Source organism: Capricornis sumatraensis, chromosome 4, assembly GCF_032405125.1.
Source record: "Capricornis sumatraensis isolate serow.1 chromosome 4, serow.2, whole genome shotgun sequence".
NCBI lineage: Eukaryota > Metazoa > Chordata > Mammalia > Artiodactyla > Bovidae > Capricornis > Capricornis sumatraensis.
In genome coordinates this window covers 150,844,978-150,857,662 of record NC_091072.1, presented here as the reverse complement: position 1 = coordinate 150,857,662, position 12,685 = coordinate 150,844,978, and the positions used below count along the sequence as shown (strand labels likewise).

Genomic DNA, 12,685 nt, shown 5'->3' with positions numbered 1-12,685 from the left:
GTTACGCTGAAAAACCTGGGACCCTAGGGGCAGAAATCGAGAGTCAGCTGCACTAGTGATTGGCTCCGTGACCTCTGGCGTGTCCCTAGGCCTCCCTGGTCTCAGGGTGCTTATCCTCAAGCTGAGGGGATTGGGTTAGGTTTCCGCTGGGGTTCCTGCCTTGAATTTCAGTGGTTCTACCCTCCTTCCAACTACATGTCCGTGCCAGCAGCCAGGCCAAGCTCCTTAGACCCTTCACCCCTCCCAGGAGGCACTGCCCCCCACTCAGCTCCTCCTTTTCCTCCACTGTGACCTTGACCGTGCTAACCCTCATGCCCACCTTTCTGTGAACAGTGGTGCCTCTAACAAGCCTAGGGAAGAGAGAGACAGGGAGGAGGAATGCTTGGGGAGGTCTTATCTCAGAGAGTCTTGGATGGTAGTGGGTGGGAACTCAGGTGTTCCGACTCCTGACACTGCTCCTGATGGCTAATGAGGAAGAAGGGAGGGGCTGACGTGCGATGGGGAGGGGGTCCTCCTTTACAGAGGTGCTTGGTGGCTGAGAGAGAGGGGATGCTGGGGGCTCCAGAGGGCTTTGGGAGGTAGCTGGTGTCCACCTGGTTTTTATAATCCAAAAACTGCCTTAAGATTATTAGCACATGCTGCTGCTGTTGTTCATGTTTAGTCATGTTTGACTCTTTGTGACCCCATGGACTGTAACCCGCCAGGGTCCTCTGTCTATGGGATTTCCCAGGCAAGAATACTGGAGTGGGTTGCCATTTCCTTCTCCAGGGGATCTTCTTGACCCAGGGATTGAACCCGCGTCTCCTGCAGTGCAAGCAGATTCTTTACTGACTGTTAGCAGGGAAGCCCTAACACCTGAGAATCTGCCAGGGTTAGACTCTTCCTCTAAAAACTGCCTGAGCTGGGATGAAGTAGGAGAATGGTGATCTGCATTTTATTTTGTATGCTTCTTTTAATTTCATATTTTAATTATGGTTAAAAAGACACATAAAATTAATCCTCTTAACCGTTTTGAAGGATACAGTTGAGTCATGTCAAAGTATATTCATAAGGAGATATATGTATAACTGAAACACTTTGCTGTGGACCTGAAGCTAACACAACATTAAATCAACGGTACTGCCATAAAAAATTTTTAAAAATAAAAGGTAAACTTAAAACCAGGGGAAAAAATGCATATACATATTGTTGTGCAGCAGCAGATCTCCGAAACTTTTTCATTTTGCAAAACGGAAACTCTGTACCCAGCAACTCCCCGCCTCCTCCCCGCTCCATCCCCTGGTGACCATCATCCTACTGTCTGTCTCTATGACTTTGGTTGCTCTCAGACGTCATAAACGTGGAATCACAGCGTATTTGTCTTTAGTGACTGGCTTACGTCACTTAGGATAAAGTGTCAAGGTTCATCTCTACTGTATAATATATAGACACCATGTTCTGCGTATCCATTCATCCATCCATGGACACTTGGGTTGCTTCTACCTCTTGGCTATTGTGAATAATGCTGCTATGAACAGGGGTGTACCCACATGTCTTTGAGACACTGCTTTCAGTTCTTTTGGCTGTATATGCAGAAGTGGAATTGCTGGACCATATGGTAGTCCGATTTTTTAGGGACATCCATACTGTTTTCCCTAGCTGTTGTTCCCACTTTATGTTACAGCGCACAATATTTTGCATTCTTTTGCCCCTTTGTGGTTTAACATAGAACAATCCTGATACTTGGTCCTCACTTTTGACTTCCCAGTGCCATCTTGGGCCTTAGACCCACAGTCAGGGCCTGGTCACTGAGCTCTCACAGGTTGGGAAGCTGAGGGTGATGGACTGAAGATGACCTGCCCTTGCCCGCCCCCACCTTCTGCCTCACTCTGTTCCCTGGGGTCCCTGGCTTTTTTCTTTGAGCTCCTGAGCTGCGATGGGCAAGAAAGGAGGAGCACCCAGTTCCGGGGGTGGCGCTCCCTGGGTGTCCTGCCCCATATCCACACATTCGTCCACTGATGCCCTGGTGGTTTCTGCCCAAACAGGTCCAACGGGCTCTCCTCCAAGCGGAGCCTTGGAGGGCAAGGCCGGCACCATTACCTCCAACGAGTGGGGCTCTCCCAACTCCCCCGAGGGGAGCAACGTCTCTGGGGGCAGCCAGGCCTTGGACAAGCCCATCGACAATGACGCGGAGGGTGTGTGGAGCCCTGACATTGAGCAGAGCTTCCAGGAGGCCCTGGCCATCTACCCGCCCTGCGGTCGGCGCAAGATCATCCTGTCGGATGAAGGCAAGATGTATGGTAAGGAGGCTGTTGGGTCTGGGCAGCCGTACCCCTGTTCAGGGTCGAGTCACGTTCCCACCAAGTGATGGAGGGGTGTGACTTCCTGGGACTCCTCCCAGGTGGACGCTGCTTTATTCTGTCTGGACTCCTAAGGGATGGGAGGATCTTGGAGGAGATGCCCTTGGATGGAGGTGGAGGTTGGTAAGAAGGTGGTGGGGGAAGGCTTGGAAGAGTGGCAGAACATCCCCCCGGGGCAGGCTGGGAAAATCCCTCCAGCCGCCCCCCAGGCAAATGCCTGACCTTCTCCCAGCTTCCGTGTGAAGGGTGTTAGGAAGATGTCCTTGCTCATCCTCTCCCTCCCTCCTTCCCCCAGGCAGGAGTCTGTTGTGTACCAGCTGGGGTGGGGCAGATCTAAGCCCTGCTCGGTGGGGGCGGTGGGGGCGGTGAGCATACATGTAGCCGTACACAGGGAAGATGGAGTGTCCCCAGAGAGGACAGTGATCAGGAAGGCTAGGTCTTCCTGAGCCGTTAAGATTGGGAACATGCTCAGTGTCCAGCAGCCGGTGGACTGAGCCATTCGCCTGGGGCTGTGTTGACTTCTGTGACTGTGTATTGTTTTTTAAACTTTTCATGTTAGATTGGCGTATAGCTGGTTAACACTGTTGTGATGGTTTCAGTGCACAGCAGAGTGGCTCAGCCGTACATATACATGTATCCATTCTCCCCAGATTCCGTTCCCATCCAAGCTCTGTCTTGACTTTTGGGTGGAAGATACGGTATATGGGGAAGCAAGTTCAGTTCAGTTCAGTTGGTCAGTCGTGTCCAACTCTTTGCGACCCCATGGACTGCAGCACGCCAGGCCTCCTTGTCCATTACCAACTCCTGGAGTTTTCTCAGACTCAAGCCCATCGAGTCAGTGATGCTATCAACCATCTCATCCTCTGTCGTCCCCTTCTCCCACCTTCAGTCTTTCCCAGCATCAGGGTCTTTTCCAATGAGTCAGATCTTCCCATCATTTGGCCAAAGTATTGGAGTTTCAGCTTCAGCATCTGTCCTTCCAATGAATATTCAGGACTGATTTCCTTTAGGATTGACTGGTTGGATCTCCTTGCAGTCCAAGGGACTCTCAGGAGTCTTCTCCAACACCACAGTTCAAAAGCATCAATTCTTCAGTGCTCAGCTTTCTTTATGATTCAACTCTCACATCCGTCCATGACTACTGGAAAAACCATAGCCTTGAAGGAAGGCTTTGGGGAAGCAGAGCAAATAGTAACAGCCATTGGGAGGCTCAGCTCAGCCATTGGAAAGTCCCCCAGGACACCCAGCTTGAGACATGGGTCTTGGGCAGGCAAGGGAGTCTCTGTGACTGACAGAAGCCTTCCAGCTCCCGTGCTGTGATTCCCAGGAAAGGAGGTGCTTCAGGGTGCTGCTCCCTGGGTCGCCCTCTGCCCTCAATGAGAGGGCTCCAAGCCAGATGACCTTCCCAGCACAGATACTTCGTCAACTGTGAGGGGCCCTTGGGGGCTGACCCAACTCATCTCCTAGGCCTGCTGTAAGAAATCACCACAAATTTAAGGGGTGCCTTAGACAAAGAAATGTATCCTCTGGAGGGTCAGGAGGCCAGAAGTCTGAACCCAAGGGGGTCTGTAGGGTTGGATGTGTGCTATGCCTCCCTCCTGGCTTCTGGTGGCAGCTGGCAGCCCTGGTGCCCTTGGCTTGTGGCCACATCACTCTCGTCTCTGACCCTGTTGTCACATGGCTGTCCTCTCCGAGTCTCTGTGTGTCCTGCTCTTATCAGGACACCAGACATCGGGGGCCCACCTTAGTCCAATGTGAGCCCAGTCGTGTCTGACTATATGACCCCATCGCCTGTAGCTCACCAGACTCCTCTGCACGTGGGATTTCCCAGGCAAGAATACTGGAATGGGTTGCCATCTCCTCCTCCAGGAGATCTTCCTGACCCAGGGATAAAACCTGCGTCTTCTGTGTCTCCTGCATTGGCAGGTGGATTCTTTACCACTGAGCCCCCAGGGAAGCCCTATATTCAGTATGCCCTCATCTTAACTAATTATGTCTGGCAAGACCTTGCTTCTTGATGAGGTCACGTGCTGGGGTTCCGGGTGGACATGAATGTTGGGGGGACACTGTTCAACTCAATTCAAGTGACCAAACCCAAAGCCTCTTACTCACTGGCCCGGGTGCTGCGGAGCCACACAGCCCTGCCTCCTTTACCCTTCTCCTGCCCCTCACCTGTGAGGACAAAGGACTCATCCCCTGCTTGTTGTGGAAGCAAGGTCCTTTCTGGACCCCAGGTCTGCTCCTCGGTCAGCAGTTGAAGCTGCTCATCCCTCCTTACTGGCCCCTCTGCCGTGGCTCTACTCAAGCCCTGTGTCAGCCCCTAGGCCGCCCTGCCTGACCCCTGTTCTAGTGGCTGCTTCTTACCTCTGGTCCCTGCAGAGGCTTCGTGGAGGAGGCAGCACTGTGCATGGAGCATCCGTGGGTCCAGATGGGGCTGCTTCATGGAGGCTTTGCCTGTGGAGCTGGGGAGGAAGGGTCTCGAGTATCTGGGGTGCTTCCCACTGCTCAGTTGGAGAGTGGGGTGCCTGCTGGTCACGAGCTGAGGGGTGAGGGTGAGAAGAGGGCAGGGTGTGCAGGGAGGGGCAGGTGGGTGGCTGGAGAACTGGCAGGTCCCTGGTGGGACTGTGATGGGTTCCCAGGGAACCTGGCAGGATTTCTCTTCCTGCTTTCAAGGGACAGAGGGCCTGGCAAACACAGGTGGGCAGAGGCGCTCAGCGTGGGGAGGAAGTTGAGGTCACTGCCGTGTGGGGAAGACCCCAAGGGATTGCAAACCGTGGAGAGCCAGCGGACAGTGTTTAAGGGCCGCTGTGGACCAGCTGTTCCTTTGTGTATGGTGGTAAAGTATACGGAACATCAAATTGACTGTTTTAACCATTTTTCAGTGTGCAGTTCAGTGAAATTAAGTACATTCACATGGTTGTGTGACCATCCCCACCATCCGTCTCTAGAATTTTCTCATCCTCCCAAACTGAAACTCTGTCCTCCTTAAACACTCACCTGCACCGCCCCCCCCCACTCCCCAGCCCCTGGTGCCCGCCATCCACTTTCTGTCTCAGTGGCTGTGACTCCTCTGTGGACCTCACGTAAGTGGGATCACACAGTGCTTGTCTTCCTGTGTCCGGCTTGTTTAAATGACCGTCGTGTCCTCGAGGTTCCTCCACGTCGTACGTAGCGGGTGTCAGAACCTCCTTCCTCTGGAAGACTGGGTCACGTTCCGTCATATGGATGGACCCCGTGGTGCATAGCTGTTGACTCAGTTGACAGATGTTTGGGTGAACGCTTCAGTTTATTCAATCGTTTAGTTCAGTTCAGTCACTCAGTCGTGTCCGACCCTTTGTGACCCCAAAGCGCAGCACGCCAGGCCTCCCTGTCCATCACCATCTCCCGGAGCTTGCTCAAACTCATGTCCATTGAGTTGGTGATGCCATCCAACCATCTCATCCTCTGTCATACCCTTCTCCTCCTGCCTTCAACCTTTCCCAGCATCAGGGTCTTTTCAAATGAGTCAGTTCTTCGTATCAGGTGGCCAAAGTATTGGAGTTTCAGCTTCAGCATCAGTCCTTCCAGTGAATTTCCAGGACTGATTTCCTTTAGGATGGACTGGTTGGATCTCCTTGCAGTCCAAGGGACTCTCAAGAGTCTTCTCCAACACCGCAGTTCAAAAGCATCAATTCTTCGGCTCTCAGCTTTCTTTATGGTCCAGCTCTCACATCCATACAAGTCTATTGGAAAAACCATAGCCTTGACCAGACCGACAGTCATTATGGGTGGCTATTTCTATCTCTATTCACGTAGAGAGATATCGGGGTTGGGAGACTTGAGCTTAGTCCCCTGGCGATGTGACTGAGGCAGGGTTTGGGAAAGGCAGGCACACTTTCAGCAGGCAGGCACACTTTCAGCAGGCAGGCACACTTTCAGCAGTCCCGGGGGTGGAATTCTCTTTGGCAGGAGGGGAGCCGATGGGCGAGGGAAGCAGGATGAAGACAGTGGCTCACTGTGGGTCTTGCTGGTGTCCCTTGTGGCCCTCCTTCCCATGTGCCCAGAGATAGAGAGGGGCTGAGGGTGGGGGGGCCACCCCGAAGGAGGAAGAGGAGAGGAGCCAAGGAGGCCAGAGCTTCATAGTGACCATCTTTGGCGGGGAGGGGTGAGTAGGGAGGGTTTACAGCCTCTGTAGATGCAGAGAGAGAAGCTCAGAGAGGCTGAGTCCCTGAGTCGCTCAGGTAGTAAGTGGGGGCTGGGGGGGGTTTGCTCAGCGCTCCCTGTCACCCCAAGTGGCCCTGGTGAGCTCTTCGAAGCCAGTTCAGCTCCCGCTTGGCTCCGGCTCAGGTGGGTCAGGCTCTGGACAGGGGGACCGGAGGGGGGCCTCCCCCCATCCCTGCAGAGTCTGGTGACCAACCCAGCCCCCACAGCACCTGTCCTCCTCGGGTACACATCCTGCCCGGGGCCCAGACACTGGCTTCTCCCAGCTCCCCGTCTCCTCTTACAGGCGCGGGGGCTGAGCCAAGGTGGGGCCTCGCCGGGGAGTGGACAGGGCTCTCTGCCCGAGTGAGTGGCCCAGCTGGGGGGTATATATAACTCTGAGCTCAGGCCTAGGCGTGGGATAGGCCCCAGGCCCAGGGGGAGGGGGAGAGGGACCTGCTGCCAAGCTGACTCAGACCTCGGGCTGCTCACCACCCTCTTAGCCTCCCGGACCCATTTTTTTTGCCACCCTCTGTGCCCCTGCCCCATCTGAGCCCTGGGCACCCTGGAGGGCTCCTCCCCTACCCCCCTAACCCCCGACTCTGCATCCAGAGTCCTCAACCTGGCTTCCAGGTGGGCAGCTGGCTTCTCAGGCAGGAAGCGCAAAATGCCCAGAAGAATATCCGAGACCTGGAGTCTCTGAGGATGGGGGTTCAGGCCTGCCCCCAGCCCAGCCCACGCACACCCAGAGCAGGACCACTGACACATGGTCAGACAGACATGCAGGTGACACTCGGGTGCAGGGAGCTGTCTATGCCGAGCCTCCCCTGGGCCGGGGCTCCCCTTCCCCGGCTCACGGCAGCCTTTGTTTTTGCCCCGTCATGGTGTGACCCTCACCCTGGCGCTGCTGGTCACTCTGACCTCCTTGCCCAGCCTGGCTCTGGCCCCGTGGGCAGGTGGTGGGAAGTGAGTCTGGCCCCGGTGGCCTCACTCTCCCTCCGGCTGCTGTCTTGCTCCTGTCCTTCCTCCTCTCTGCCCACCAGGCCCCTCACCTTCTTGGATGCTGCTCTGAATCTCCCAAGTGTCTGTGTCTGCCCTCCCCCCGACCCCTCTTTCTCCCGGGTCTCCCTGGGTGCCTCGTGGCCTGTTAGCCGTTGGGTGGTTCTTATTCAGGACCAGGCCGGCCTGGGGCCATGGTCTCTGTTCTCACCAGCTTCATGGTTGAGGGAGATGCCGGAGGAACATATTTTTAAAGAAAATGGATGGCACTCATGTTGGGTAGAGGAGTCAGCCAGGGGCTGGCTTACCTTGGGAGCTTTCTGGGAGGAAGTGGAGCTTGGCTGGGTGGAGGAGGGCCGAAGGGAGTGATCCTTGGCCCAGAGGTGGAGACTAGCTGTGTGGGTTTGGGGGTTTCCCTGGGGATCTGGGCAAAGCACTGTGATCAGGGCCCATCCGAGATGCATGGCATGCTAAGTTGCTTTAGTTGTGTCTGACTCTTTGAGACTCTATGGATCGTAGCCCACCAGGCTCCTCTGTCCATGGGATTCTCCAGGTAAGAATGCTGGAGTGGGTGTCCGTGCCCTCCTCCAGGGCATCTTACCCAAACAAGGATGAACCTGCGTTTTGTATGTCTCCTGCATTGGCAGGCGGGTTCTTTTCTACTAGCACCACCTGGGAGGCCCTCATCAGAGGTGAATCACTAGCTTGCAAGAGGCAGAGCATAGACTGGACCTGGGTGGGGCTCTGGTCACTGCAGGGATGGCACAGGTCAGGAAGCCTCAGTCGACTTCTGCCCGCTTCCTTGTGATCCTTGGACCCTCCGCCGCCCTGTGCTGTGTGTCTCCTTCATCCGGCCTGGGTCCTTGGCCTCCTGTTTCTGGAGGCTTGACGATGGGCACCTCTGCCCACATCCACTCTGTCCAGGGGCCAGCGTGGCCTCGGGCATGTTGTGTACCTCTTCTCAGCTTCAGTTTCCTTACTTGAGAAATGGGGAGAGTAATAATACTGCCTTTGGGGGGGTTGGTTTTATTTATTACTCATGTATTTTCATTTTATTGCTCATATATTACACATATACTCACATTACTCATGTGAACAGCCAACTCGTCATATACTTTATTGTGGGAAAATACACAGAGCTTAACATGTACCATCCAGACCCTTTTTAAGTACACCGCTCAGTGGTATTAAGCACACTTACAGTGTCGGGCAACCATCCTCACGGACATCTCCAGAACTTTTTCCTTCTTCCCAAGAGAAACTGTACCCATTAAGCAGTAAATCCCTTTCCTCCCTCCCCCCGGGCCCTGATGGCCTCTAATCTATTTTCTGTCTTTATGAATTTGCCTATTCTGGGAACAGCTAGGACAAACCTAGGCAGTGTATTAAAAAGCAGAGCTATCACTTTACCAACCAAGATCTGCATAGTCAAAGCTATGGTTTTTCCAGTAGTCAGGTATGGATGTGAGAGTTGGACCATAAAGAAAGCTGAGTGCTGAAGAATTGATGCTTTCAAACTGTGGTGCTGGAAAAGACTCTTGAGAGTCCCTTGGACAGCAAAGACATCAAACTAGTCCATCTTAAAGGAAACCGACCCTGAATATTCATTGGAAGGACAGACGCTGAAGCTCCAATGTTTTCGCTACCTGATGCAAAGAGCCGACTCATTAGAAAAGACCCTGATGCTGGGAAAGATTGAGGGCAGGAGGAGAAGGGGGTGGCAGAGAGATAAGATGGTTGGATGGCATCACTGACTCAATGGACATGAGTTTGAGCAAACTCCAAGAGATAATGAAGGACAGGGAAGCCTGTCTATGGAGCTGCAAAGAGTTGGACACGACCTAGTGACTAAACAATAGCAACAACATTTTGGGTACATCACGGTGGTGGAATCATACAGTCCTTGCACTTCTGTGTCTCAATTATTTCTCTCAGGACAGTACCTTCAAGGTTCATCCACGTTGCAGCCTGGTTCAGAACTTCATTCTTTTTTTTTTTTAACTGCTGAACAATTCCATTGAATTCCATTGTATGGCTGGACCACATCTTATTGATCCATTTAAGCTATTAATTTATATGTGGGTATTTCTACCTTCCGGGTATTATGAATAGTGTACACATGGGTGTACAGATAGCTCTTTAAGACCCGGCTTTCAGTTATTTGTGGTGTGCACCTAGAGATGGAATTGCTGGATTGTGTGCTGATTCTGTTTAATTTTTTGAGGAGCTACCAGATTATCTCCCACAGTGGCTGCACCAGTTTACATTCTACCAGCAACGTACAAGTGTTTTAATTTCTTCACATCTTGGCAATACTTATTTTCCGTTTTTCCCCAGTAGCCATTCTAGCGGGTGTGAGGTGGTATCTCATGGTTTCATTTGCATTTCCCTGAGGTTAGCGAGGGCTTCCCTGGTGGCTCAGAGGTTAAAGCATCTGCCTCCATTGCAGGAGACCTGGGTTCGATCCCTGGGTTGGGAAGATCCCCTGGAGAAGGAAATGGCAACCCACTCCAGTATTTTTGCCTAGAGAATCCCATGGACAGGGATTCTCAAATTCATGTCCATCAAGTTGGCGATGCCATCCAACCATCTCATTCTCTGTCATCCCCTTCTCCCATCCTCAGTCTTTCCCAGCTTCAGGGTCTTTTCCAGGTCTTTTCTGGTTACTCAGGTAACCAGAGTTTCAGCTTCAGTATCAGTCCTTCCAGTGCATACTCAAGACTGATTTCCTTTATGATGGACTGGTTTGATCTCCTTGTTGTCCAAGGGGCTCTCAAGAGTCTTCTCCAGCACCATGGTTCAAAAGCATCAACTCTTCAGCACTTAGCATTCTTTATGGTCCAACTCTCACATCCATACATGACTAGTGGAAAAACCATAGCTTTGACTAGAAAACTAGTTCTAACAGGACTGTATTGTCAATATTAGCAAAAACAACTGTCTTTTCGACCTTTCTTAATGGACATAAACTTTGAACATGTTTATGGCCCTGGGGGAGGGCTGGTGCAGGGAGGGGATAAGATTCACAAGAGGCCTGTCCCAGACAGGATTTACAGATGGCATAAAGATTCATGAGGGGCTTCCCTTGTAACTCAGTTGGTGATGAATCTGCCTGCAGTGCAGGAGACCCGGGTTCAATCCCTGGGTTGGGAAGATCCCCTGGAGAAGGAAATGGCAACCCTCTCCAGTATCCTTGCCTGGAAAATCTCGTGGACAGAGGAGCCTGGTGGACTGCAGTCCATGGGGTTGCAGAGTCGGGCATGACTGAGCGACTAACACTAACACTAACTGAAGGTTCGTGTGTGGCTCATGTGTGACTGAGGAAGAGCCTGGGGTGACTGGCAGGACACGTGTGACTCCAGGTGTGGGCTTCAGAGCCGGGGGTGGTCACTTGGTGTGGCCTCTGTCCATGAGATTTTGCAGGCAAGGATACTGGAGTGGGCCGCTGCATTGAGAGGGCCCACCTTTAGCCCGAGGGTCAATCCCTATGGCTGTCTTTGCCCATGGAGGGTGGGGTCATGGGTGTGAGCTGGGTGGGGGCTTTGGGCACATGTTCTCTGACACATGGACACCTTCTGGTGGGGTGTCCTTTCCAGCCCCACCCAGACTCTCTCTGGGGTTGGCCAAGGTCACTGCCAGACTGCAATGCCCAGCTGCCCTGCTGGCCTCCACTTGGTCCAAGCTGGCCTCCCGCTGCCCCAGTCTGTGATCTCAGCCCCTGGAGGGGGTTTGCAGCTGGGGGCAGAGCTGGGACAGGGTGTGGGTCTCCTGTCTCCCCACTGACTCATCTGGATTTCCTATTAGGTTCCCTCTGCCATTGGGCTTCCCTGGTGGCTCAGAGGTTAAAGCGTCCGCCTGCCATGCGGGAGACCTGGGTTTGATCCCTGGGTCGGGAAGATCCCCTGGAGAAGGAAATGGCACCCCACTCCAGTATTCTTGCCTGGAGAATCCCATGGGCGGAGGAGCCTGGTGGGCTACAGTTCATGGGGTCACAAAGAGTCGGACACGACTGCACGACTTCACTTCACTTCACTCCCTCCGCCGTTGCTTTCCTCTGCTGGCTTCACTGTGGCTTAGCAGCTTTGCACACTCCCTGGCTCTCTCTGCTGCTGCCCAGGCTCCGGGGTCCTCCTGGCACCCCCGTAACCTCGTCATTGGCTCCCACATCCCTGGGGCCACTGTCCAGGAGAGAGTGAAAGTGGGGGGACGGGCTCTTGGCCTAGATAGATGGCTGTCCCTGCAGGACCCGGGCAGGGTCAGGGCAAGGGACAGTGAGCCATCACTAAGGACTTCATGCAGGGGCCCGGGTGGTGGTGGGGGAACTGGTCCAGAAAGGTGGAGTAGAATGGTCTCAGGCAACTCCCAGACCATCCATGGGGAAGAGGAGCCATTGTGAAGCCCTGGGTGTGGCCTTAGAGAACGGATGTTCCATGGCCCCGGGTCAGTAATAAACCATGTGACTTTGAATGAATCATGTCCCCTCTCTGGGCCTTAGTTTCTTCTCACTTAGGCTGCATAGGACCCCTGGGGCCACCTGGTCGGTCCTCTCACTCTTATGTTAAAGAGAAGTTAAGAGATCGGCTCTAGGGACTTTGCGGTGTGGTCCAGTGAATAGGACTTCCTCCTCCTAACGCAGTGGATGCAGGTTTGATCCCTGGTCACGGAACTAAGACCTCACATGTGACATGGCGTGGCCAAAAAGAAAAAAAAAAAAGAGAGAGAACCAGACTGCTTGGATTCGATCTCAACCACGGGCTTGCCTGTGATGTAAACAAGCCTGTAAACCTCTCTGTGCCTCGATCTCCCTGTGGTTGGAATGGAAGATAGAACAGCTGCCCCAGGAGGGCAAAAGTGTGAATGCATATAGAGCAGATACTGGCTTCTCTCTGTATTTGTACCGGTGCCTGTGTGCTCCATAAGCATTCATTATTATTACTATCATCACAAAAATGAAAGAAACTACAGCGGTTCCCTATGTCTGTGTAAAGTCTGGATCAGATGCCAGCTGGTCTGGAGGCAGTAGAATGGCCAGGTTGACCTCGGGAGGACCTCAGGGTGCAGGAAGGAAGCTGCTTGTCCCCCTCGGCTCCAGACCCCCAGAGACGCCTGGGGCTCCACTGCCACCCCAGGATCCTCCACTGCTAATCAGCACAAAGGGCCTGGCTGGG

At 53.4% G+C, this 12,685-nt stretch overlaps 1 protein-coding gene across 2 annotated transcripts in view; it reads left to right on the top strand.

Annotated features, from left to right (window-relative positions):
- Positions 1 to 2,165: 2,165 nt before the first annotated feature.
- Positions 2,166 to 12,685, top strand: part of TEAD4 (TEA domain transcription factor 4) — a 31,138-nt gene continuing 20,618 nt past the window's right edge. For both annotated transcript variants that reach the window (XM_068970539.1, XM_068970538.1), the window contains exon 1: positions 2,166 to 2,279. In XM_068970539.1, the coding sequence (XP_068826640.1) occupies positions 2,273 to 2,279 (7 nt within the window). In that variant the 5' untranslated portion in view covers positions 2,166 to 2,272. The remainder of the gene's footprint in view (positions 2,280 to 12,685) is intronic.